This window comes from Nothobranchius furzeri, chromosome 15, assembly GCF_043380555.1.
Source record: "Nothobranchius furzeri strain GRZ-AD chromosome 15, NfurGRZ-RIMD1, whole genome shotgun sequence".
NCBI classification, from domain to species: domain Eukaryota; kingdom Metazoa; phylum Chordata; class Actinopteri; order Cyprinodontiformes; family Nothobranchiidae; genus Nothobranchius; species Nothobranchius furzeri.
The window spans coordinates 39,568,849-39,593,604 of record NC_091755.1 but is presented as its reverse complement, the minus strand read 5'-3'; the positions used below and the strand labels follow the sequence as shown (position 1 = coordinate 39,593,604).

Sequence of the window (24,756 nt, the reverse complement as noted above, 5' to 3'; positions counted from 1 at the left end):
CTAGATGGTCAACTATAAACTTTTTAAGAGTGCTGTTTATGAATAATCTTTAAACAAAAGTGTTGATCATACAAGCTTAGCACGAGATAAAATACCATAAGATTTATGTTGTAAAACCAAATATTTTATATTAATTTTGATTATGAAAAGTGGAATTTAAAATTGGTCAACAAAAAGATTTCCCGGAGTTTGACGTAAATAGCGTCATATCCTGTTCCTTTGGCTATTTTAGGGGCCTACAACAAACGAAAAGACGGCTGATGCAGCTAAGCTTTTCCACTTTATTCGATTTTTTTGTCTCACACCACAATTCAGCGCAGTGCAGCGATAAACGGGGGATATTTTTCGTCCCACAGATGTGCGTTTCTTGGCTGGCGGGGCGTACCTTTCTAAGGGAGCGTCTTTAAATCGACGTGCTAGGAAATAAACGTCGAGGTGCGTAGTTTGCAGTAATTTGAGACGTTTTCCTCATCTGTCCGAATAATACAAATAGGACACTTTTACTAATTAATTTTAATACAAGTTTCTCATTTTTTAGCCCTAGTACTACTTTAAGAGGAAAACCTGGTTTAAAACGAGTAAAAACACTTCACACTTTGTCTCTGAAAGTGTAAGGCTGTCCATCAAAAAGCACAAAATGTCTTTGTGGCGTAAAATTGAATGACCTTCCGATTATCTCAAGTTCCGTTTTTTAATGTCAAATCTTTGATGAGAAGGCTCTTTCATCAGCCTCAGCTTGGAGAAACAGAGATCAGCCTTGATCAGACAAAAATGCGAATGTCTGGTCTTAATGGGTTTAGTTCCTGCCGTCTCAAAACAACTTCAAAACAGCTGGTGCAAACATACATGTTTATATAAATTTAATTTATTTGTTTTACAGACTTTTGTGTGTCAGAGCTAATTATTCTACCACTTAGCTGGAATTCTATAATACTTATGCAGAAATAAACATCAGAAGAGAAATGTATGGCAACATAAAGTTGGTTAAATAGAGTTTACACAAACTACGACTAACTAAGACAATGATTTATTTATTTGAATTGTTTTAAGACACTTAAAACTGGCGAGGTGGTGAATAGCCAGTTTGCTTGTCTGTTTCACCTGAATAATCTTTTTCTTCAAGCTGAGGTTGTTCAAAGATCTACAACAAATAAGAAATGAATCATACCTCACCTGTCCATTACTTTTAACGATCAGACCATTTTCTTTTCATTTAATTATGACTTCCAGCGGTGGGGTCATGAAACACCAGCAGAAGATCTTTTAAAAAAATCTAAATATCACTGATTTTAATTACTATGATTATAACAACGGATAGAAACTACCATTAGAAATAGATAAAACATAGAAGATAGCTTTCTCGGGAACTTTGTTTGTGGACAAGCAGTTTAAGACAGTCTTCCGACAGGAATGATGCTTTAAACACGATGTTTTTGTAAGAGATTCTATGTAAGTAGATTCAAATAGACACAAACAGAAATAGATTAAAGTAGCAGAGGATATCTCAATCTTAGTCTGAGTCAGACCGACATCCCCAAAGCAAGAAAACGCGTCCAAACAAATGCTGAACATAACTTTTTTATGCTTTGGCTGCAAGCAACAACTCATCAGACAAAAACATGCAGTGGATGATGACTTACGAAGAAGATCACATACGCTACTAGACTGAATATGTAAATATAAATTATTCTCACAATGCTGACAATATAGGTAAAGATAATCAGTCGGCTTAAAAATAACAAAGTTCAGTCGTTTTTAGTCGGGAGCATAAAAACATTTATGTTTAAAACATGTTTCACCTTATTGATATTCCTAATTAGACAAAAGGTGTTTTCTACTTTGTTTCTGATGTTTAGTAGAAGAGATGAAGGTAATTTAAATGTGTTTTCACACATTGACCCTTTAATCCAAACACACGTACTTTTGCTGCAGTAAGAGTGAAAGCCTAGTGGTAATAATAATAATATTAATGCATTATTTGGTAATATTTACCATTTTTCAGACAAGCTGATAGTTTTTAGAAAGGTTTTATTTATTTGCAGCGGAGTTCAGTGCAAGTTTCAGTAAAACATAAATCTAACACGTGTTTCTCTGTTTTCAGTCTGCTGGGCAGCAGGAGGGATGATGGCTGCAGAGAGCAGCCACGCTCGGCGACTCCTGTCCTTCCTGGACCAGCAGAGGGCAGTAGGGAGGTTCTGTGATGCCGTGCTGAATTTGGGAGACGGAGTACTTTACCCGGCCCACCGTAACGTCCTCGCCTGCTTCAGTGAACTCCTGGAGCAGTCCAGTGCAAGTGGCACACCATGCACCGAGTTCTGCCTTCAGGGTTGTCCCAGTGACGGCCTGGAGCTGCTCCTGGGCTTCATCTACACTGGGGAGCTGAAGCTGGAGCCGGGCAACCTGCACAAGGTGCAGCAAGCAGCGGTTAGTCTGTGCGTGCCCGAAGCTCTCGTCCTCTGCCAGCAGTTCCAGGGATCCTCCGTGGACCGAGCTCCTTCGAAACAGAAAAGAGGCAGACCCAGAAAGTGTCCACCAGACCTTGTCAAGGTGGAGAACTCCAGCACCGCTGCAGGAGACGAGTCCAGCTTTGATTCTACAGCCAGCAGTTCAGCTCTCATCACCACAACACGCTCAGGCCGAGTGGTGAAGGGCCCCAAGTGGCTGGTGACCGCTGGTGTGAGACCCACGCCTGAGAGTGCCGGGTTCCTTCCCGTGGAGGTAGCGCCTCGTTGTGTTGCCGAATGCCAAATCTGAGTCAGATCACAACCACCTGCATAAAAACAATACAAAAATAGGTGGGAGACCACTGCAGGCCACAGAGATTTAAACGTAAACAACCAGACCTCTCTAACCCCGATGGTTTAAGACTCTCTCTGAGATAACGTAGAAGTTTAGCTCGGCAGTGGTTTGTTCAAGGTTAACTTTCTATGTGCAGTCAGCCTTAGGGATGTAGGAAAACATCGATAAGCGGATACTCGCCACATTCCTGTAATGACCCTGAATCGAGATTTAAAAGCAGCGTATTGGTTTTTAATGAAGAATTTACAGACTAACGTTTACTGTGTTTTTTTATGTGGTGCAGTTCAAACTCCCACAGCTAGGTGGCAGCAGTTTTTACCCTCTTCCTTTCTGATGGAACAATGAGATCTAGCGATAGCACGGGATGTGCCTTGGAAGTGTCTGGCTTGGGGTTTTCTAATCAAATCCAGTCATAAAAAAGGATTTTAGCATCACGTTAAATCGTATCGTCTCCCCAGCACGGTGATTCGTATCGTATCGTCTCCCCAGCACGGTGATTCATATCGTATCGTCTCCCCAGCACGGTGATTCGTATCGTATCGTCTCCCCAGCACGGTGATTCGTATCGTATCGTCTCCCCAGCACGGTGATTCGTATCGTATCGTCTCCCCAGCACGGTGATTCGTATCGTATCGTCTCTCCAGCACGGTGATTCGTATCGTATCGTCTCCCCAGCACGGTGATTCGTATCGTATCGTCTCCCCAGCACGGTGATTCGTATCGTATCGTCTCCCCAGCACGGTGATTCGTATCGTATCGTCTCCCCAGCACGGTGATTCGTATCGTATCCTCTCCCCAGCACGGTGATTCGTATCGTATCCTCTCCCCAGCACGGTGATTCGTATCGTATCCTCTCCCCAGCACGGTGATTCGTATCGTATCCTCTCCCCAGCACGGTGATTCGTATCGTATCGTCTCCCCAGCACGGTGATTCGTATCGTATCGTCTCCCCAGCACGGTGATTCGTATCGTATCGTCTCCCCAGCACGGTGATTCGTATCGTATCGTCTCCCCAGCACGGTGATTCGTATCGTATCGTCTCCCCAGCACGGTGATTCGTATCGTATCGTCTCCCCAGCACGGTGATTCGTATCGTATCGTCTCCCCAGCACGGTGATTCGTATCGTATCGTCTCCCCAGCACGGTGATTCGTATCGTATCGTCTCCCCAGCACGGTGATTCATATCGTATCGTCTCCCCAGCACGGTGATTCGTGCCGTATCGTCTCCCCAGCACCAGCACGGTGATTCGTATCGTATCGTCTCCCCAGCACGGTGATTCGTATCGTATCGTCTCCCCAGCACGGTGATTCGTATCGTATCGTCTCCCCAGCACGGTGATTCGTATCGTATCGTCTCCCCAGCACGGTGATTCGTATCGTATCGTCTCCCCAGCACGGTGATTCATATCGTATCGTCTCCCCAGCACGGTGATTCGTGCCGTATCGTCTCCCCAGCACAGTGATTCGTATCGTATCGTCTCCCCAGCACGGTGATTCGTATCGTATCGTCTCCCCAGCACGGTGATTCATATCGTATCGTCTCCCCAGCACGGTGATTCGTATCGTATCGTCTCCCCAGCACAGTGATTCGTATCGTATCGTCTCCCCAGCACGGTGATTCGTATCGTATCGTCAGGTCTGTGCCGGTACACGCCTGTCTTTCTGTGTCTCTCGGGTGAAACAGCTGAGCCTTTTTCAATTCCCCAGCCCTAACCTCGTTCTGTTTGCAGGAAACCGAGGTGATGGCCGATGTCCGTCAGGCACCAGGTGAGCCAGCAGCAGAGGAGCAGGAGGATGAAGGTGCAGGTGACCTGGAGGGTGCAGCTGATGACACGGATGAGGAGTATTTCCTCATTGCTGAGAGCAGTCCCACCTCTGCGTCCACGCCGGCGACACAGAAATGCAAGACTCCGAATAAAACAAATGATAAGAACGCTGCTGCTGCAGAGGACAAAGACCCAGTCGCGTGTCCCATCTGCAACAAGTCCTTCAAGAGCAAATACTACCTGAAGGTCCACAACAGGTACAGAGTTTGTCCGTCCGTGTCCCGGAGGTCTCCGTAGAGAGAGAGCAGCCACTGACGTTTTGTGTCCCGCAGGCGGCACACAGGAGAGAAACCCTTTGGGTGCCTCAAGTGTGGGAAGAGGTACTTCAGAAAGGAGAATCTGCTCGTCCACGAGAGCAGAGACTGCAGTAGAGGGCTGGTGAGTGGCGACAGATCAGTGAGGGGGTCTGCCCTTGTTTTCCAGGGAGAACTTAGTGTTTGTGCTGCTGTGATTCCAGACGTACGCCTGCTCAACCTGCTCCTCCAGCTTTAACACAAAGGAGGAGCTGCGGGTGCATGTCGTAACCCACACGGGACAAATGCCACACCAGGTGAACGTCCCTCCCAGTCCACACGACTGATCAAATGGGTTCTTGCAAATACAGTTTTGTCTTCTTCTCTTAGTGCTTAATGTGTAACGAGCAGTTTATGTACAAGAAGAAGCTGACGACGCACATGATGAAGGTCCACGGCCATCCCAAACCACATGTAGTGAGTACCCAGACGTGTGCTCCCCGTTTAAAGGCTGGAAAGGTGTCTTATTCGCAGTCCTGTCAAATAGTGTCCTCAGTGTCCTAAAACCTTCCTGACGCGGACAGAGCTACGCGTGCACGAAGCAGCCAAGCATCGAGGGGAAAAGCCGTTTGTGTGTGAGGAGTGTGGCCATCGAGCATCGAGTAGAAACGGTCTTCAGATGCACATCAAAGCCATTCACAGGTTCGTTTGTCACTAGGGATGCACTGATGCTGGTATCGATATCAGTAAAAGTTAACCGACACCAGTGCAGCTGCTTGAAAATGGCTTCACTGTAACTCGTCATTTCTGTTCACCAAATATTTTAGTTTTGTGATCATTTCTATTCATATATTTAACTTTTTATCTACCTCACAGTCTTTTCCTGTTGAAAGCAGAGAAGAAAATAAAATCTGTAATCCAAATCATTGCATTTTTTTGTGTGGTAGAAGTATCGGTATCGGCAATCGGGATCGGCGAGCATTCAGATCCAAGTATCGGTATCGTATCGGTTTGGGAAAAAGCGGTGTCATTGCATCCCTATTTGTCACTTATGAAAATAAAACTTTAAATCAAACCTGACCTGACATCTTCAAGCGGCCCTTAAAAGTACCAGGAAGCATTAAACAAGGACACAGCTAGTGATGGGACTTGAGTCGATGTCTGCCGGTATGTGGTAGGAATATTTTCCACATCACCGCTGAGTCCTGGGATCATGTGATCAGCAGTCTGATCCCAGAGAGCGATGATCTTCAGCTGAGAGAAGATGTCAGGTGGTCTGGGCATCAGGCAGGACTTTCTGGATGAGGAATATTTGAATTTTGTTCATCTGGATTATCGTTAAAAGTAACAAACACTCTGAGCATCTTTTCAAAATAAGTGTAGTAATCTAGTTACTAATGAGTGCTCTGATGATTACAGCTTAAACACTTTAATTGTAAAATATTTCTGCACGCATATTTTCTCAAAAACATTGAAAATAGAAACCAATAAACTTCACTTGACAGGTCATTAAACTTTAATGAGTCAGAAAAGGGTAGAATGCCTTCTCCGGGTCAGGGATGAGGTCCTGCCTCAAGTGGAGGAGTTTAAGCATCTCGGGGTCTTGTTCACGAGTGAGGGAACACTGGAGCGTGAGATCGATAGGCGAGTTGGTGCTGCATCTGCAGTGATGCGGGCGTTGTACCGGTCTGTCGTGGTGAAGAGAGAGTTGAGCTGGAAAGCCAGGCTCTCAATTTACTGGTGGATCTACGTTCCTACCCTCACCTATGGTCACGAGCTTTGGGTCGTGACCGAAAGAACGAGATCGCGGATACAAGCGGCCGAAATGAGTTTTCTCCGCAGGGTGGCTGGGCTCTCCCTTAGAGATAGGGTGAGAAGCTCGGTCATCCGGGAGGGGCTCGGAGTAGACCGGCGGTACGTGGCTCACAAAGAAAGACCCTATTGAGTGCCGCTGGTTTAAGGTCTCAAATGTGTAAAATTGAATTTTATATTTCCCTATTTTTTAGTTGGGATGGACAATTCCATCGGTATCGGCCGATGTTAGTCATTTTTTAACATATCGGTATCGGTTCGATAAATAAAACCGGGCCGATGTTAACAATTGATATTTTTTCCATCTCGTCTCCGTTTGTTTGCCTGTTTCAGAGGGGGGTGGGGGTGGGGTGTCATTGATTAGTCGTGTGAACAGTGAATGAAATCATCTCAGAACCGTAAATGCGTGTGTGTGTACATAACGTAAATTCAGCTTTAATAATTTTCATTCTATACAAAATCTGCTGATTTTAGAAGCATTAATGTCAGTAGATCGATACCGGCAAATATCGGTTATCGGCCATAACAGTGATCTTAATATCGGTATCGGCCAAAAATTTTCATATCGGTGCATCACTACTTTTTAGTCATCTTGCCAGAACTCGTTTGATTGTCAGACCCTGAATGTTGAATTAATGAGAAACAAACTCTGGTGGCTTTGATCAGAATTAACAGATTAATTTGATTTATTATTGTGATCACATCATCAAGGCTAATTTTAGCTGTTTTCTGTCTAAATCTGTAAAAAAACAAAAGGTGATTTAATCTGTGAGAACAAAACTAATCAACAGTTTGCTCCGGTCACCGTCTGAATCCTGCTTTGACCCGCGTTCTTGTTCTGCTCCACAGGAACGAGCGGCCTTTCGTTTGTACCACATGTGGCCACGCCTTCTCCCAGAAAAACAACCTGAACTTGCACCTGCGTGTGCACAGCGGCGAGAGGCCGTATCAGTGTCACCTCTGTGGGAAAACCTTCAGGACACAAGGTACAGAGTCAGACGAGGAAGTGGTGGGTTGGTTGAGCTGTGTCATTTTACTGTTGACCCTGTTGTTTGTGTCCTCCAGGCAGTCTGGATAAACACCAGCGGACGCACACCGGGGAGCGCCCCTACGGCTGTGACGTCTGTGAGCAGCGCTTCACGGAGAAAGGAGCCCTCCTTCGCCACAAGGCCAGCAGGCACGAGGAGGGCCGACCCCACAGCTGTTATGTCTGTACCAAAACTTTCAAAGGTGCCAAACAGCGTCCCGAGCACCAGCTGCAGCAGGAGTGTTACAGAGATGATAACAACTTTTGATCTTTTCTTCTTTGAACCCTTCTCCAGCCAAGGAGCAGCTACGAGTCCACCTGCGGCGCCACAAAGGCATGAGGAAGTTTGAGTGTGGGGACTGTGGCTACATGTTTACCCGACAGGTTGTTCTCCTGAAGTCCCTCTTGTAGTGTCACCCTAAAGACCTCGTGTGACCTCCAAGATGGTGCATAACAAACTAGACAAGACTAGGGAAAGCTGAATGATTCCCATCCATCCATCCATTTTCTGAACCTGCTAGTCCACGTAGGGTCGCGGGGGCTGGTGCCTATCTCCAGCGGTCAATGGGCAATCAGGCGGGGTAGACCCTGGAAAGAGTCAGTCCATCGCAGGGCAACACAGAGACACACAGGACAAACAATCACGCACACACACACTCACCTAAGGACAATTTAGACAGACCAACCTAACAGTCATGTTTTTTGGACCGTGGGAGGAAGCCGGAGTACCCGGAGAGAACCCACGCATGCACAGGGAGAACATGCAAACTCCATGCAGAAAGATCCCAGGCCGGGAAGCGAACCCAGGACCCTCTCGCTGCAAGGCGACAGCTCTAACCACTGCACCACTGTGCAGCCCTGAATGATTCCCACTGGTAGAAAGCACACTCTCAGGGCCATTACACCCCCAACCCTCCCTCTCTGCTCAGGGCCGTTCGGCCCCCACCCCTCCCTCTCTGCTCAGGGCTGTTACGCCCCCAAACCTCCCTCTCTGCTCAGGGCCGTTACACCCCCACCCCTCCCTCTCTGCTCAGGGCCGTTACGCCCCCAAACCTCCCTCTCTGCTCAGGGCCGTTACGCCCCCACCCCTCCCTCTCTGCTCAGGGCCATTACGCCCCGGCCCCTCCCTCTCTGCTCAGGGCCGTTACGCCCCGACCCCTCCCTCTCTGCTCAAGGCCGTTACGCCCCCACCCCTCCCTCTCTGCTCAGGGCCGTTACGCCCCCACCCCTCCCTCTCTGCTCAGGGCCGTTACGCCCCCAAACCTCCCTCTCTGCTCAGGGCCGTTACGCCCCCACCCCTCCCTCTCTGCTCAGGGCCGTTACGCCCCCACCCCTCCCTCTCTGCTCAGGGCCGTTACGCCCCCAACCCTCCCTCTCTGCTCAGGGCCGTTACGCCCCCACCCCTCCCTCTCTGCTCAGGGCCGTTACGCCCCCACCCCTCCCTCTCTGCTCAGGGCCGTTACGCCCCCAAACCTCCCTCTCTGCTCAGGGCCGTTACGCCCCCACCCCTCCCTCTCTGCTCAGGGCCGTTACGCCCCCACCCCTCCCTCTCTGCTCAGGGCCGTTACGCCCCGGCCCCTCCCTCTCTGCTCAGGGCCGTTACACCCCCAAACCTCCCTCTCTGCTCAGGGCCGTTACGCCCCCAACCCTCCCTCTCTGCTCAGGGCCGTTACACCCCCAAACCTCCCTCTCTGCTCAGGGCCGTTACGCCCCGGCCCCTCCCTCTCTGCTCAGGGCCGTTACGCCCCCAACCCTCCCTCTCTGCTCAGGGCCGTTACGCCCCCAACCCTCCCTCTCTGCTCAGGGCCGTTACACCCCCAAACCTCCCTCTCTGCTCAGGGCCGTTACACCCCCAACCCTCCCTCTCTGCTCAGGGCCGTTACACCCCCAAACCTCCCTCTCTGCTCAGGGCCGTTACGTCCCCACCCCTCCCTCTCTGCTCAGGGCCGTTACGTCCCCACCCCTCCCTCTCTGCTCAGGGCCGTTACGCCCCCACCCCTCCCTCTCTGTTATCTGAAGGGTCAGAAATGGTATGCACCACCTTAGATGTTCTTCCTGCGACTCTTCAGAACCTTCCTGTGGTTGGATCTTTAGAACATACTCCTGGCTTTGATGCATGTTTCCAGCTTAATGTTTGTTTACATCCTGTTTTCCCATCATCGCTTCCTGTGTTAACTTGTGATGCAACTTTTTACACAATTTCAGCAAGTTTTACCACTTTTCCTTAAAAGACTGATCAGAAGGAGAAATAATGGGGTCTCCCTCCCTTCTCAAACAACTGGGCGTTAACTTTTGTTGAAGCTTACAGGTCTATAGCCAGCCCGCTAACGTCTCCTCCTCCACCTCCTCCAGGCACACCTGCGACGGCACTGCCTCATCCACAAGCGCACCGAGAACTACAAACCACAGCAGAGGAAGCTGAGGAGCATCGTCGTACAGAATGTCGACGACAGCCCGGACGAGAGCCAAGTCACTAAATCTGTGGACGCTCAGAAGGTTGGCGATGACTCCCCAGAGTCGCCTGTCGTCCCAGGGTCATCAGACCCTCAGAGTGACTCAGCCACCGGCCTCGCCCCTCTTGCAAGGGTATTAAACGAGTCGGGGGACGCGGCGACGAATGATGAGGTGAGTCGGGACAGCCTGGAGCAGGACAAGACGGAGGAGCTGCAGAGAAGCCAGCTGGTCAGTGAGACATACGAGTCCACGGTGGACATGGACGGGGTTGAGGATTCATCTAAAACCTGAAGAATCTGATGGCTGCATATGAGCTATGCTTACATTCAGGACTGTGATGTTAACAAGAGCATGACACGGACATGAAACAGAAGCAGCAGGAACTGCTGTCATGCATGAAAGGCTGCTGCAAATGGCAGAAATCATCTTAGTTTCCCTCATTTTTAACTGACACTTAGCTTCTGTTATTAAACAACCGACTGACGTTTACAGCACCTTAATAATCCCACAGGGATTATGATAAAACATTGTTTTAGGTTAAAGCTCATATGAAAGATCAACAGCACCTTGAGTTCACCTTTAAGTCGTTTGTTTCTATGAAATGTTTCCGTCCAGATGAAAGACGGGAAACTTCAAACGTGAACGTTTGTTAAAGAACAAAGTTTTGTTTTTTCTAAGGAATAAAAAACACCAAACTTACAGCATCAGCTGCTTCTTCTTAGTCGTTTGAAGGTTTCTGAGTTTTGCTTTGGTGAAAGTTCATAATTATAATCGCTACAGAAGATGGAGGGATAAGGAGCTTGTGGTACACACACACACACACACACACACACACACACACACACACACACACACACACACAGAAAACCACAGAGACAGTCACATGTTAAGAATAAAGTATATTTACAAAACTACTTTATAAAAACCTTCACAAACTCAAAGCTACATTAAACAATGAGGAAAAAACACGCGTCTGAAGGCCGTTACACTTCCAGTTGTTACCTCCGTCTGCAGAAAGCCACAAGAGGCAAGCTCGACAGTTTTCTCAAATAAACCCAGAAAGCGTCAAACACTCGTGAATAAACGACAACTCTTCATGCACATCCAGGCTGGAGGCCATCACACTTCACCTCCTGCTGGATCCAAACCCCTCCTGAACTAAAGCAGGTCTGTTGGTGACTTAACGTCGTCGTAGGAATGTAAACATCACTTTGGTGTCAGTTGGAAACAAATTTGTGTCGAGGTTACATCAAAACTCAGCTGTGGTTTAGTGAGTTTTGGTTCTTTTTTTTTTACTTCAAGTCTTGAGACTCGACTTCATTCTGTTGTTCAGGTTTCGTGTGGCCACCCGTGTGATTCTCGATGTTTCAACAACGTGATTTAAATATCTGAAGAAAAATCACACTTTTACCTTCCCCTGAAGGTGAACTTCAACCCAACCGAACCGGTCTCACCCGGCTCGGGGGTCGAATGCTAACCCTGTCACAGGGTTAGCATTCAAACACAACATTTCACCTGCTTTTGTCTCTAGTTGAAAATGAGTCAGGCTAATTTAGGTAAATAAAAACATCAAAAAAGGGGGAAACAAAGAGAATCGGATAATCCTAATCTTTAGTCTTTGTGGATTACGGTCAGGACGAGGCTTGTTTCGGTTTAAATAGCTTAAACGAGACAAATCCAAAGAAAACCAATCAGACGATTTTAGAAGACATGATGCCAGCAGGAGCCTTATGATTACCCATAATTCAACACTCAAGTGAAGTGACATCACTTCTTTTAGAAAAGCAAAGATGGTTAAAATAAAACACCAAATATTCTCGTCACACGAAATAAAAACAAACTCAGACGGATCAGATTTCTGACTGGAGCTGTTCAGACGTCCATCAGAGACGAGCTAACGAGTCTCCACCTGGATCAGCTGGGCTCCAGGCCGATGGCGTCTCCTCTACGGGATAAAAGAGTCGACAAACAGCAAGAAACCTCTGGAACCAGATGTGCAAACCAAACCAGCAAACACTAAACCTAAAGACGTAACCTTAGAGTAAATCTTCATTTGGTTAGCTTACCTTCAATGATATTAAAACTCCGACCGATGGTAACATGGTCATTTAGCTCATGCTGAAAACTAGAGCCTTACTTTCAGTCGTTGAGTATTATTTACACTCTTAGAAGATAACAATCTGGACATTTATCCACGAGCAGACGCCCTGTTCGGTGAAATGGAAGTTAAACAGAGCCCTCAGTCACTTGTTTTGTTTTTCGTGTAAAAGTCATAAAGAATTCCTACTCTGTTGCCAGCTCCCTGGTTGACCTCTTTTGGGAGAAACAGGAATGGCATCCACGAGGAGCGATGAGTCTAAACCAGCCCAGGAGTTAAGTGAGCAGAACGATCACCTAAACGCCGCATTAGTCATTTCTACTAAAATATGGAACGAATCCAAACACGGGCTGCTCAGGGAGCTTTCAGGTAAAATAACTACTCGTGACTTTTTCCGCAGAAAACAAAAACGTCCCTTTATCATCGATCTTTATGAGTCCTTCAGTCATCCTGTCAGCCGGGGGTCGGGCCTTGCTGTGGACCACCTCGTCGTCTCTCCAGCCTGCAGGTGTCACCACACCACAGCTCGGCGACCCGGAGCTCAGACTCACAGCTATCCTCGCTAAACGGTTCACTGCACGTGGCCCACAAAACCAATACTATCAAAATAGAGCTAGTTAGTCCTGATGCGTGGATGATCTCGTCAGTGGAGATGCTAGATCCTCTCACGGCTGTCACTGAAGACCCTGCTGTTAGTCAGGTGGTCCAGGGTGTCCTGCTTTATTCACCCTCACAACACATCTGCTTTTTAATAACACTAATATTTGTCGCCAGCATAAGTGATCATCACGAAGCATGCAGGAGGCGTTCTCTCCCTCTCTGAACTTTAATGAGGTAAGCCGTCTGTAAACTGAACAAAAAGTAAAAGTCTGAATCTCAGACTCAGCGTGCCGCGTTTACATCCTGGTTCTGGTTCAGATTGTTCAGATTGTTAAGCGCCTGGTGGCGCTGGTGCCGGTGGAGGTGGACGGCGTTGGACTCCGGTACGTTGGTGGGTTCAAACACGCTGGACACCAGAGGCATGAACTGTCGGAAGATGCTGACGCTGCCGTGCCAGAAGGTCGGCTGAGGGAGGCGTCCGGCTAAAGCCCAGGAACGGCTGGTCGGATCGTACGCCTCCACTACATCCGACAGCTCAAACGTGTTGTCGTAACCACCAGACACGTACAGCTTCCCCCCCAGGACCGCCACGCTCCCTCCAACGTGAACCTGAACACAAACGTTCGTTTTAAAGAGAACAGAATGAGGAAAACATCCAAAAAGCGATAAACCACTTTGTAATGTGCATCATCTATGGTGCTGCCCTTAGCTCGAAACAGAACTAAACAGAATTCAAATAAAACGTTTCTGAAAAAGTGTCTAACTTTAAAGAGGTCCTTCACTCAGGTTTAGTTTTTCTCAAATGCTAAAACACATTTCACTAATGTTTCCTCCATGTTCCCCAATGTCTAAACACAACACCCCTTTCTAAAACTACGTAAACACAACCACACCTTCTCACTTCAAAACTCAAACTTTCAAAACTGTAAACACTACACACATCATTACACACTACAGCAAAACAATAGAAAACACAACGCTCAATTTGTGAGAAGGTTCTTTGTTTCATACAGTTGTGGTCAGAGGTTTACATACACTTGTAAAAAATATAATATAATGGCTCTACTGAGTGTCCCGTTATTTCTAAAACTCTGATTTTTCTCTGATAGAGTGATTGGAACAGATACTTCTTTGTCACAAAAAACATTCATGAAGTTTGGTTCTTTAATGTCTTTATTATGGGTTAACAGAGAAAAGTGATCACATTTGCTGGGTCACAAATATACATACAGCAACATGAACTAGCAATTTTGGTGACTTAGAAACGTGTCAGTGAACTGAGCTTCATAGCATGGCCTCTTAACTTCTTGTGAGTGATTATGAGTGACTACAGCTGGTGACTTCTCTTAGGCCAGGTAAAAAGGGCTCATTGGATACAAACGCCCACAAACGCTACAATGGGAAAGTCAAAGGAGCTCAGCATGGATCTGAAAAAGCGAATTATTGACTTGAACAAGTCAGGAAAGTCACTTGGGGCCATTTCAAAGCAGCTGCAGGTCCCAAGAGCAACAGTGCAAACAATTGTTTGTAAGTATAAGGTGCATGGCACTGTTTCATCACTGCCAAGATCAGGAAGAAAACGCAAGCTATCACCTGCTGCTGAGAGAAAACTGGTCAGGAGGGTAAAGAGTGAACCAAGAATCACCAAAAAGCAGATCTGCCAAGAATTAGAAGCTGCTGGAACACAGGTGTCATTGTCCACAGTCAAACGTGTTTTGCATCTCCATGGACTGAGAGGCTGCTGTGCAAGAAGGAAGCCCTTGCTCCAAAAGCGGCACCTTAAGGCTCGACTGAAGTTTGCTGCTGATCACATGGACAAAGATAAGACCTTCTGGAGGAAAGTTCTGTGGTCAGACGAAACAAAAATCGAGCTTTTTGGCCACAATGCCCAGCAATATGTTTGGAGGAGAAAAGGTGAGGCCTTTAACCCCAAGAACACCATGCCTACAGTCAAGCATGGTGGTGGGAATATTATGCTGTGGGGCTGTTTTGCTGCCAGTGGAACTGGTGCTTTACAGAGAGTAAATGGGATAATGAAGAAGGAGGATTACCTTCACATTCTTCAACATAACCTCAAATCATCAGCACGAAGGTTGGGTCTTGGGCGCAGTTGGGTGTTCCAACAGGACAATGACCCCAAACACACATCAAAAGTGGTAAAGGAATGGCTAAATCAGGCTAGAATAAGGGTTTTAGAATGGCCTTCCCAAAGTCCTGACTTAAACCCCATTGAAAACATGTGGACAGTGCTGAAGAAACAAGTCCATGTCAGAAAGCCATCAAATTTAACTGAACTTCACCAATTCTGTCAAGAGGAGTGGTCAAAGATTCAACCAGAAGCTTGTGGATGGCTACCAAAAGCACCTAATTGAAGTGAAAATGGCTAAGGGACATGTAACCAAATATTAGCACTGCTGTATGTATATTTGTGACCCAGCAAATGTGATCACTTTTCTCTGTTAACCCATAATAAAGACATTAAAGAACCAAACTTCATGAATGTTTTTTGTGACAAAGAAGTATCTGTTCCAATCACTCTATCAGAGAAAAATCAGTTTTAGAAATAACGGGACACTCAGTAGAGCCATTATATTATATTTTTTACAAGTATATGTAAACCTCTGACCACAACTGTAACTGCCAATTTGCCCATTTTTAGAAACTTTACAGCTATGGACCTTCTTCGATCTCTGCAGAGGATTAGGCATTTAGATTTGTGAGTTTCATATGAAGAGTATAAATCTATAGAAAATTCTGCTACTGTAACACAACTCAATGCAAAAACAGAATCTATTGCACACAACAGTACTCTTGAAAACATGAGCAGGGTGTGAATTTTTTTTATTTACCACAACACACACACACACACACACACACACACACCACAATCACTGTGCGGCATCATGCCGCTGAGCTGCATCGGACCACATCACCTCATCCACATCGCAGGCTATATTGTCTCTTGCCAGGCACCGTGGGAAAAACACCCTGGAATGGCGAATCCATCCTTGTAAGGCCTCCACTGGGATGTCACCACAGGCCAGCTCCATTGCCCTTAGGAGGTCCTCTCTAGTGTATGGTTGTCTGTCATAAACCTTCCATCTCCACGATGAGAAGATCTCCTCTATAGGGTTCAGGAAAGGGGAGTAGGGTGGCAGACAGACGTTTAAAAAGTGGTTACTGTTGGTGGAGAACCGCTCTCTGATTTGGTTTGTTCCGTGGAAGTGGACATCGTCCCAAATGATCACATAAATGTGATGTGTGGGCCCAGGATGGTGTTGTTGAAGGTCCAGGAGGATGTCTTAGCTCCTCTAGGAAGGTGAGGAGATGTTGGGTGTTGTAAGACCCAACGACAGCATGCCGGTGGACAAGCCCCTCCGAACCCATGGCTGCACAAAGAGTAATATTACCCCCCCCGTTGGCCAGGAATCTCAGTGATGGCTCTTTGGCCAATGATGTTACGGCCTCTTTGCCTTCGTTTCTGCAGGTTGAAGCCAGCCTCATTCAGGAAGAGGTTCTCATGAAGTCTGGCCATCGCGTCCAACTGTAATATCCTCTGTGAAAATGTGAAAGTGCACAGGTGTTCAGAACAACAGTCAGTCAGGTAGCACAGTATTGTCCAGAACTAATGTAGGCCACGGAGCAACACAGTATATCCACTAACTGTACTGTGAACATGGATGTATACTTACTTGCACATACTCGTAACGTAGGTGTCGCGCAGAGTTGCGCTCAGAGGGAACCCTATAGACCTGTTTCATCCGCGTCTTTTGGCGCCGGAGAACTCTGTCTATTGTGGCCAAGCTGACATCATCAATGCTCTCAACGTTGACATTATCGCCAATGACTTTGGCTCTGATCTCCCGGAGTCTGATGAGGTTGTTCTCACGAACCATATCCACAATGATGGTTTCTTTTGCCGCTGTAAATAAGGCAATCCTCCCACCTCTATGTGGCATTCTTTCAACTCTAAAGAAAGAAACATGTGTTGTCAATCGACATGTTTTACAATAACAGCTGATTTGAAACCAATATACTACTTTCACAGGCTTGTAAAACTGTATTGTGACAAAGAAAGCAATAGAGTACAATACCTGTTGTGTTGTCTGAATGCCCTGATAATGGTGGCCACGATGAACCTACTCAGGTTTGGACGGACTCTTATGGGCCATTCCTATCTGTACCTGGTCGGCCCGGCCCGGATAGCATAGCTTGCTTACATATCTTGGTGGCCTGTCTTTTTTCAGGGTGCAACAAGACTGTTTTTCAGCCCTCTTTCTGAGGGGGTCTGCTTCAGGCCGACCAGGGCCAACACACCCACTGCTGACAGCAAATTCACACCTTCCATTACAGCAAGCCTCTGATTGGTGGGTCGAATCAGCCCACATGGGCTTAAAGCTTGGTTTATGCTTGACACATTCACTTTCCGCTCGGTGATGCGGCTCGCGGATGGAACGCGCTTCACAACTCGCAGCGTTTATGGTTCGTGCGGCTCGTCTCTGCGGTGAGCCAATATTCTCCCAAACTGTAGGGGGCAGCATGGAGCTCTACGGTATGCATCCAACACTACACCATAGTAGAAGTAGAAATGACTGTTTACAACATGGCATTTCAGCATTTTTAACAGTGTCCTCGTCTTTTCCGACAGTGCGAGCTATTTCTCTCCAAGAATTATTAACAACATGTTGATCACGGTGATCTCTGAGAGCTGAATCATACAAATGTCTGTATTTACCAACCTCTGCCATACTAGTTCTTGCCGGTCCGCCATATTTTTCCACATCCGTCCGTCCGCGTGGTTAGAAATTTTCCGAGGTGCACGTTGCGGAAATTCTGGGCCGTGCGGAGGCGCGGTGGAGGGGCGTGGTTGTTAAAATGACGCAAAATGACGCAACTTCTCCGCGCGGAGCCGTGCGGACCTCGCGGACGTGTCAAGCATAAACCAAACTTAAGGCATGCTCAATTCATTATCATTCATTATCATGCTGATTACCTAGAAGTTGAAAATGTCTCTGACTGCATTCCTTGCATACCTAAGCAAGGATGTGTGGAATCAACCGGGCCAGGCTGGGGCCGACTGGAGCTATCCGGGCAGGGCCGACCAGGTACAGATGGGAATGGCCCATTAGTCCTGCTTCAGCCATTGTCATGCCATGGACAATGACTGTTGCTCGCATCTCTTCCGTAATGATGGTGCGAGGTTGTCTTGCTCTCCCTTCTGGACCTCCTCCTCTTCCTCGTTGGCCTGCTCCTCTTCTTCCATGGCCAGCTCTTCTCCCTCCTCTGACTCAAATTCATCTTCCCCCGACTCTGCCTTCATCCATTGTGTTTGTTTGGAATCTTCAGCAATCTGCACTCTGAACTTGCTTTCATTCATGTGATCACAGCATTAGCAACACGTGTCTTCAATTTTGAGTCGTTGTGTGTAATGAATGACGACAGGTGTGTTCATTGTGTTCAATTAGTGCTGACTGTGGCAAGCATTTGGCATCACATGAGCTTTCATTTGAGAATATGGCCCTGTCCACACGTAGCCGGGGATCTGCCAAAACGTAGATATTTTTCTACGTTTTGGCCTGTCATCCACACGAAAACTGAGTTTTTTTCACACGAAAACGGATCTTTTTAAAAACTCCGGCCAAAGTGAAGATCTGCGTTTTCTCTGTTTTGGGTGTCTGCGTGTGGACGGACAAAACCGGAGTTTTAAGGTCCGCAACGTCACTTTCCGCGACAGAAAAATGCTGACATCACGTGTGCGACCTGTGTTTACACTAGCCGACAGCATGGATGCCCTCAGAGCTGCGCTCGCTTTATCAATTGTCCAAGCGCTTTCTGCTTGTTTGTTTTTGCAAGCGGAATTACTGCTCCTTGCGGAAGACCACAGACGAAGGACGAGGTTAAGAACGGGGGAAGTACTGCCGCCTACAGGTCTGGCATGTCCTTAACAACGTATTTATCCGGGTACGTGTGGACAGAGTTTATTTTAAAACGAGGTGGTGTGGATGCAAGTTTTTGGAGGGGCGGATATTCGTTTGTAAAAAAAACCCCGGCTACGTGTGGACTAGGCCTATGAGCAGAGTTCTTTTGCAACTTGTGTTTTAGCAAGGAAAAATGTGTTTAGATTTATGAGAACGGAGGATTGTGTTTTGTGAACTGTGTCTTCATGTGAAATGCGTTTATGACGTTGGAAAATGATGGCTAGATTTAGTAAATGTGTTTAGACAACTGGTCATCTGGTTTAGAGGATTGGCTTTTGTGTTTTAGCATTTGAGAAAAACTGTAATACAGCTGCAGTAGCCTCGAGTGGGAATGAATGCTGGGGACATCTCACCTCTGATTGGCTAACAGCAACACAACTCTACCGACTCCGATCCGCAACGTTGAGGTTTCATCTCCAAAAATAACACAAGGAGCAGGAAATCTGCTGTGTGGTGGAGTTGCTAATGCTAACTGTTAGCTTTTACTAGCAGAAACGCTTCGTGGACGCTAAACCAACAACAGCCTTCCCCGTTGTGAGACGAGACGGGTGAGTCCATGAATGTTAGTGACAGTGTGATGTAGATCTGTCAGGCTTTTCTAATCCTACAGTTGCACCGTCTGTTTTCTACCAGAAGCTAAAGCAGGAGACGATTTTCATGTTCAGCCTGCATGGAAATCTCAGAGTGACCCGTTAGAACCAGTAAAACATGGTTTCACAGTGAAGGACCTCTTTAAATCAGAGTGATGTAACAGAATCGTTGTTGCTGCATTTGCAGAAGACATCATTTTTATTTCTTCATCACTAAGAATGACCGACACTCTGTTGACTGTGTAACATTAAACATGACAGCAGCTGAGGTGAAACACTAACCTGGGTCATCGGGCTAATTTTGTCCCACTGGTTCTTCTGAGGATTATAAACATCCACCTCAGCCGAGTCATCCCTGTAAATAGAAAGAGCCAGGGGTCACGTTGCTGACAGAACGCTCACTGCTTCACATGTCTCTGTACTCATCCACCGACTGCTGTGGCTTCTGGTAAACTCTGAGGTGTTCCACTCATAACTACACCTCTACACAAACACGAGCAGCTCATGTGGAACGTGACGTCTTCAAATATCTTAACTACCCTGGTAGAAAAACAACAAACATCGGTGCCCTCGTGTGGTCCAACAATGGATTATTACACCGAGGGCGTTTTGATTTGAAATAAGAGGAATTGCATTAATAAGGGCTGCATTCCATTTAGAAGGTGTTCTGCTCATTAGCAGTTTTACAATCAATCAATCAATCAATCAAAATTTATTCTTGAAGCGCTTTTCATGCAAATGCAGCTCAAAGCGCTTTACAATATTAAAAACAACCAGACAGCAGTCGGTTTCCCACCCCTCCCACACAGATTCATATAAGAGATCCCTTTGTTTCTCCCTCCTCCCACCCTCAATCCCGTCCCAAGCAGATGCAAAATCCCGCACGCACGCACACACACACACACACACACACACACACACACGTAATAGAGAAAGGGCAGCTGGCTGAGTGCAGATGCAGTAGATACAAAGAAGATGAAAACGCCATCAAAGGAGCCAACTGCACCGGGGGCACCAAGATTGGCAGAACCAGCATTCTCACCGGCAGGCCTTGTTGAACACCTTACTAGAATACACTTTACTACTTGTACAATTATCAGTACTATAGCATGAAATAAATAAGCTGAGGGGCGAGGGATGCTTTACAAGAACCAGAATAAAAAGAAAGTAACACAGAAAAGAGTTGGTGGGAAGGAAGTGCTACATAGGACTGTGTGTACTGGTGAACAAGTAGAACTGTGGGAGTACATATATACCGAGATGGGGCGTTGCAAAGGTCAACACTGAAAGTTCTCACCATTAAAGCAGAGTATCTGCCGGTTTAAAGGAGGCAAATTTAAGACTTTTTAAGAACTTTTTAAGGCAGCTTTGACCAAATTTATGCAATTATTTAAAATTAAATTTAAGCTATAATTTCCAGCTATTGCCTGGAACCGGTGCTAACCACGTCACGAACGTGGGATTAGCCACCCAGTTACCATTAAACTTAAACTTCTCCAAGGCGCAAGCTCCCACTAGCTTAACCAGCTAACGGGCTCATCTAAAAATAGTCCCCTTTCACAACCAACTGAATGTGTACGGTTCCGCCTACGGCAACATCACACACAAAAAATGGTGAACACTAACTAGAAATTCATGAAATTTTTATAGAAAAAAAGATTTATTTTTATTGGGTCTTTGGTAATTTAAGGATTATTTGTCATTTTTAAGGACTTTTAAGGCCTTAAATTTGGAAAAGCTAATTTAAGACTTTTTAAGGACCCGTGGACGCCCTGTAAAGCTTCTGAACAAATATGACTGAAAACTACAAAAGGGACACCTGCAGGTAGGACCAATAGCATAGCTGTGGTATAATCAGGAATAGTTGCTTCTTTTGCAGAGTGAAGGCAGTATTTTTCTTCCATGTGATGTCATGGCGATGCAGGTACCCACTTAGCAACAACTACAACTAGTTTTATTCCTGTTCCACCCAATATAAACAGAGAAGACCACCACACGGAGGAGTTTAAATATCAGGGTTTTGGTCATGAGTGACTACGAGGCGGTTCGGGGCGGCGTCTGCAGCTACTGTGGCATCACCACGACCAACGTTTATATTGCTGACGGCGAAGTGCGTTGGAACACGTACGGAGGTGTGTTGAGCCAGCTTTCCTCAGAGCGAACCGTTTCTTCGTGGCCATTACCACATTCCTAGTTTACAAGGGACTTTTCGTATGCTACATCCCAAGCTGTATGTAGTCAACAGCAACAACAGGGTTTCTATGCTAAGACTGCTTTAAAGATTTAAAGAAACCAGTGAGATGGATCCAGATATTTTCCAAAGTAAATTATAACAACGTTTGTCAAAATCGAGCTCCGACAGGAAGGAAACTTCTCACCTAACAAAGTAGATGAGTCCATTCAGGGTCACTGTTTTTGGAGTGAAGGACCACGGAGGCAGCTGCCCACAGCTCACCCTGGTCCAGCGGCTTACGTCACTGTCATAGGACTGGATGACCATTGTGTCTTCACCAGTAAGACAGCCTATAGCGTACAGGCGGCCATTGCACGCTGTGGTGGAGCAGTTGTCCATGGGATGCAGCATAGCTGGTAAGGCCTCCCAGCAGTCCAGAGCTTGGTCGTAGCGCTCGGTGCTGTCGGATGCAACCACATACAGCTGGCCTTTCAGCACACAGGAGCTGTGGTACTCACGGGGCTTCAGCATGGGAGACACCTCAGTCCATTCGTTCACACTGGACTTGTAGCGCCACACACCATCGTAGAGGCGGGAGCCGTCTGAACCGCCTATAGGACACAGATATCTAGAGTTACTAATATTAATAATGATACATCAAACTTATATTGACCCTTTGCACGTGATGTCACGCCACTCATGAGACCACCCCCTTCGCCATGATGGACGGCAAAAAGACCGTTTACACCCGTAGAAACTCCAGTGAAGCTAGTCAAAACAAGCCAGTTTGTAGCCTTTTATCGCTTTTATTTAGTTGATTTGACAGTAAAATGCTTTTAGCTTGCTGCGTGGTCGGCTGCACTAACAGACAAGGACGTAAACTCAACTTGTTTTTTTCTTTTTAATAACTTTGATGGAGACTGAGGATGGAGATGAACTGCAGAGATCAATCAAGCGGACTAGCAGGCCTCAGATTAGCAGCGAACATGTTTTTACCGGGTAAGATTAACGTTCATTTATTTCAGGAGGAAGACAGGGACAGGGATACATGTGATGCGTTTATACGAGTTATTGATAACCCTGATGGATGGGTATTTCACCAAGGAGGCTGCGCTCCGTCCACTGTAGTGTAAAGCGAGACAATTATTAACAATATTAAAGCTCTGATGTATGATTACGTGTGTTAAAATGACGTTATTTATTTATTTGTATGAACGTCGGCGTTCAGAGATCTTTGATAGGGAAAATTTGTTTTTTGTTGACATTACTGCTTAAAATCATGGCTGCCTTATAAGTAAAACACCTGTTGCTTCATTAAAACGCAAGTGTTAGCCTTTGTCAGCTTTCCCGTCTCAACAGGGAGGACAACGACCTTCCTCAGACCATGCTGTTCTGTGTTATCAGTTATACTCCCATGAGAAATAGAATGTTGACTGAATGCACCTGGTTTTGTATGAGGGAGTTGTGACACTGTTTTTACTCCCTACGTTAAACAGCTTTTCACCTGATCCTCTACCTAGCAGTTTAGGAATGTGATGTGTGCGCTTTAATAAAAACCCTCAGAGAACGAATGTTCGCCGAGACTGTGTGAACCAAGCGTACGGGTCTGTATGATCATTGCTTCACCTTTCTCCCTTTGCAAAGAAAACGGAACAATAATATTGCTCTAATCCTCTGTGTGTTGGACTTCTTTTTCAGGTGACTTGGTATTATTAAAAAATAACCCAACAATCTTCTCATTCCGGTGTGAGAGCAGCAGCTGAACCCGGTAGCACCACCAGCAACAGAAGCTGGTAGGGATCCGGACTTTTTAACAATCAGCTTTGGTGTAAAGTGAAACGCTGTTTACAACATAATCCAGAGGGGTAAATTTAGGCAAAGTCAGCAACATGTTTACATCGGTGAACAGCTGCAGAGAGAACGTAAGCCAACGTTGGTAAGCTAGTTAGCATACCGCTCTCTATGAGCCCCCCGCTAGATGCGCTACTTCCTCTGATGACTGAACTGGGCATGAACTAGTTGAAGGAATGCTGGAGGAGTTTTGTTTTTGTTTTGATCGCAAAAACAATTTCAGGCTCTACTTTTCCCTTTGTTTAGTAATCGTGTCGCTCACTGTTTACATGCTTTTGCCGTCCACCATGGTGGACCCACGTGATTAGGTGACGTCGGTGCAAAGGGTCAATAGCACATTCACACACTGCCAGTGATGGTAAGCTACTATGTAGCCATAGCCACCCTGGGGCGGTCTGACAGAGGCGAGGCTGCCATTTGGCGCCGTCGGCCCCTCTGACCAAGTCGGGTGAAATATCTTGCCTGAGAACACAACAGCAGAATACCTCTGGCGGGAGCTGGAATCAAACCCGTGACCCTCCGATCATGCCCATCCAATCATGAGGCAACCCGCTCTACCTCCTGAGCTACTGCTGCCCCTGTGTTTATAGTGAACACTGTTCACTTATTCTCACTAATCCAGATAAGTGACTGATGGCAAATCATGGCAAACTTTTAGAGAGGAGAATTCTGGAAGCCATTAACATCAAAAACTCATTTTAAATACAATACTCAATAAAATACTCAATGACTAAAATACCTGATGGCTGCAGCCCTGGAGTTCACTGTTCTCCAATTAGGGCTGCACGCTATTAGGAAAGCCTGCGAAGTGCAATAACGTTATTAAAATGGCGATGACGATATGAGTCGTGATAAACAAATACTTAACTCAAGAACAAAAAAAATGGAAAACAATTAAATAAAAATTTACTTTAAAAGATCATAAAAAATGGGAACAGAAAAAAATTGCGATCAAAAGATGTGAAGAAAGGGAATCGGTGGATCCCAAGAAAAGCAGAACAAAGCTAACTCAGGTGTTTGCTAGGGGGCAGGCGCCTGACCTATAAGAACCGACCCGATTGGCCAAATGGGTGAAGGGCTCAATTTGATTTCTACGAAATGTTGCTTCTGTTTGACTGACAAAATACATTATGTGTGGCAAACATTTGAGCTGACCATTCGGTGTGTTTTTCCCGTTCTTTGCGACACGCGTATTGCGCATGCCAATATCGCGATGACGATACATTTGCGATGTATTATGCAGCCCCATCTCCAATGGCCTCCACAGTCACCAGATCTCCATCCAATTTAGATTATAAAATAAACATCCCTGCC

General features: G+C 46.3%; 2 protein-coding genes across 4 annotated transcripts in view; one reads left to right on the top strand and one right to left on the bottom strand.

Annotated features, from left to right (window-relative positions):
• Positions 1 to 231: 231 nt before the first annotated feature.
• zbtb48 (zinc finger and BTB domain containing 48) lies at positions 232 to 10,672 on the top strand. Of its 2 annotated transcripts, none has more exons than XM_015967127.3 (11): positions 232 to 435; positions 2,102 to 2,718; positions 4,531 to 4,823; positions 4,899 to 5,004; positions 5,084 to 5,176; positions 5,250 to 5,336; positions 5,407 to 5,561; positions 7,521 to 7,657; positions 7,737 to 7,901; positions 7,994 to 8,082; positions 10,051 to 10,672. In XM_015967127.3, exons 2-11 carry the CDS (start codon positions 2,122 to 2,124, stop codon positions 10,441 to 10,443), a joined length of 2,115 nt encoding a protein of 704 aa, XP_015822613.1. In that variant the 5' UTR covers positions 232 to 435; positions 2,102 to 2,121; the 3' UTR covers positions 10,444 to 10,672. The 2 variants fall into 2 exon arrangements, with proteins under 2 accessions (XP_015822613.1, XP_054601671.1); XM_054745696.2 differs by lacking the exon at positions 232 to 435 and adding an exon at positions 1,575 to 1,673.
• Positions 10,673 to 12,900: 2,228 nt separating this feature from the next.
• The window catches only part of klhl21 (kelch-like family member 21), a 34,824-nt gene continuing 22,968 nt past the window's right edge, over positions 12,901 to 24,756 (bottom strand). For both annotated transcript variants that reach the window (XM_070544822.1, XM_015967125.3), the window contains exons 3-5: positions 21,797 to 22,202; positions 19,701 to 19,773; positions 12,901 to 13,459 (exon numbers count right to left, since the gene is read on the bottom strand). In XM_070544822.1, coding sequence (XP_070400923.1) covers positions 13,133 to 13,459; positions 19,701 to 19,773; positions 21,797 to 22,202 — 806 coding nt within the window. In that variant the 3' untranslated portion in view covers positions 12,901 to 13,132. The remainder of the gene's footprint in view (positions 13,460 to 19,700; positions 19,774 to 21,796; positions 22,203 to 24,756) is intronic.

Coding starts and splice junctions, on each gene's coding strand:
- zbtb48 (XM_015967127.3), top strand. CDS start 2,122: ATGATGGCTGCAGAGAGCAGCCACGCTCGGCGACTCCTGTCCTTCCTG. Junction 7,658..7,736: donor GAAAACCTTCAGGACACAAG/GTACAGAGTCAG, acceptor TGTGTCCTCCAG/GCAGTCTGGATAAACACCAG. Junction 8,083..10,050: donor GCTACATGTTTACCCGACAG/GTTGTTCTCCTG, acceptor CACCTCCTCCAG/GCACACCTGCGACGGCACTG.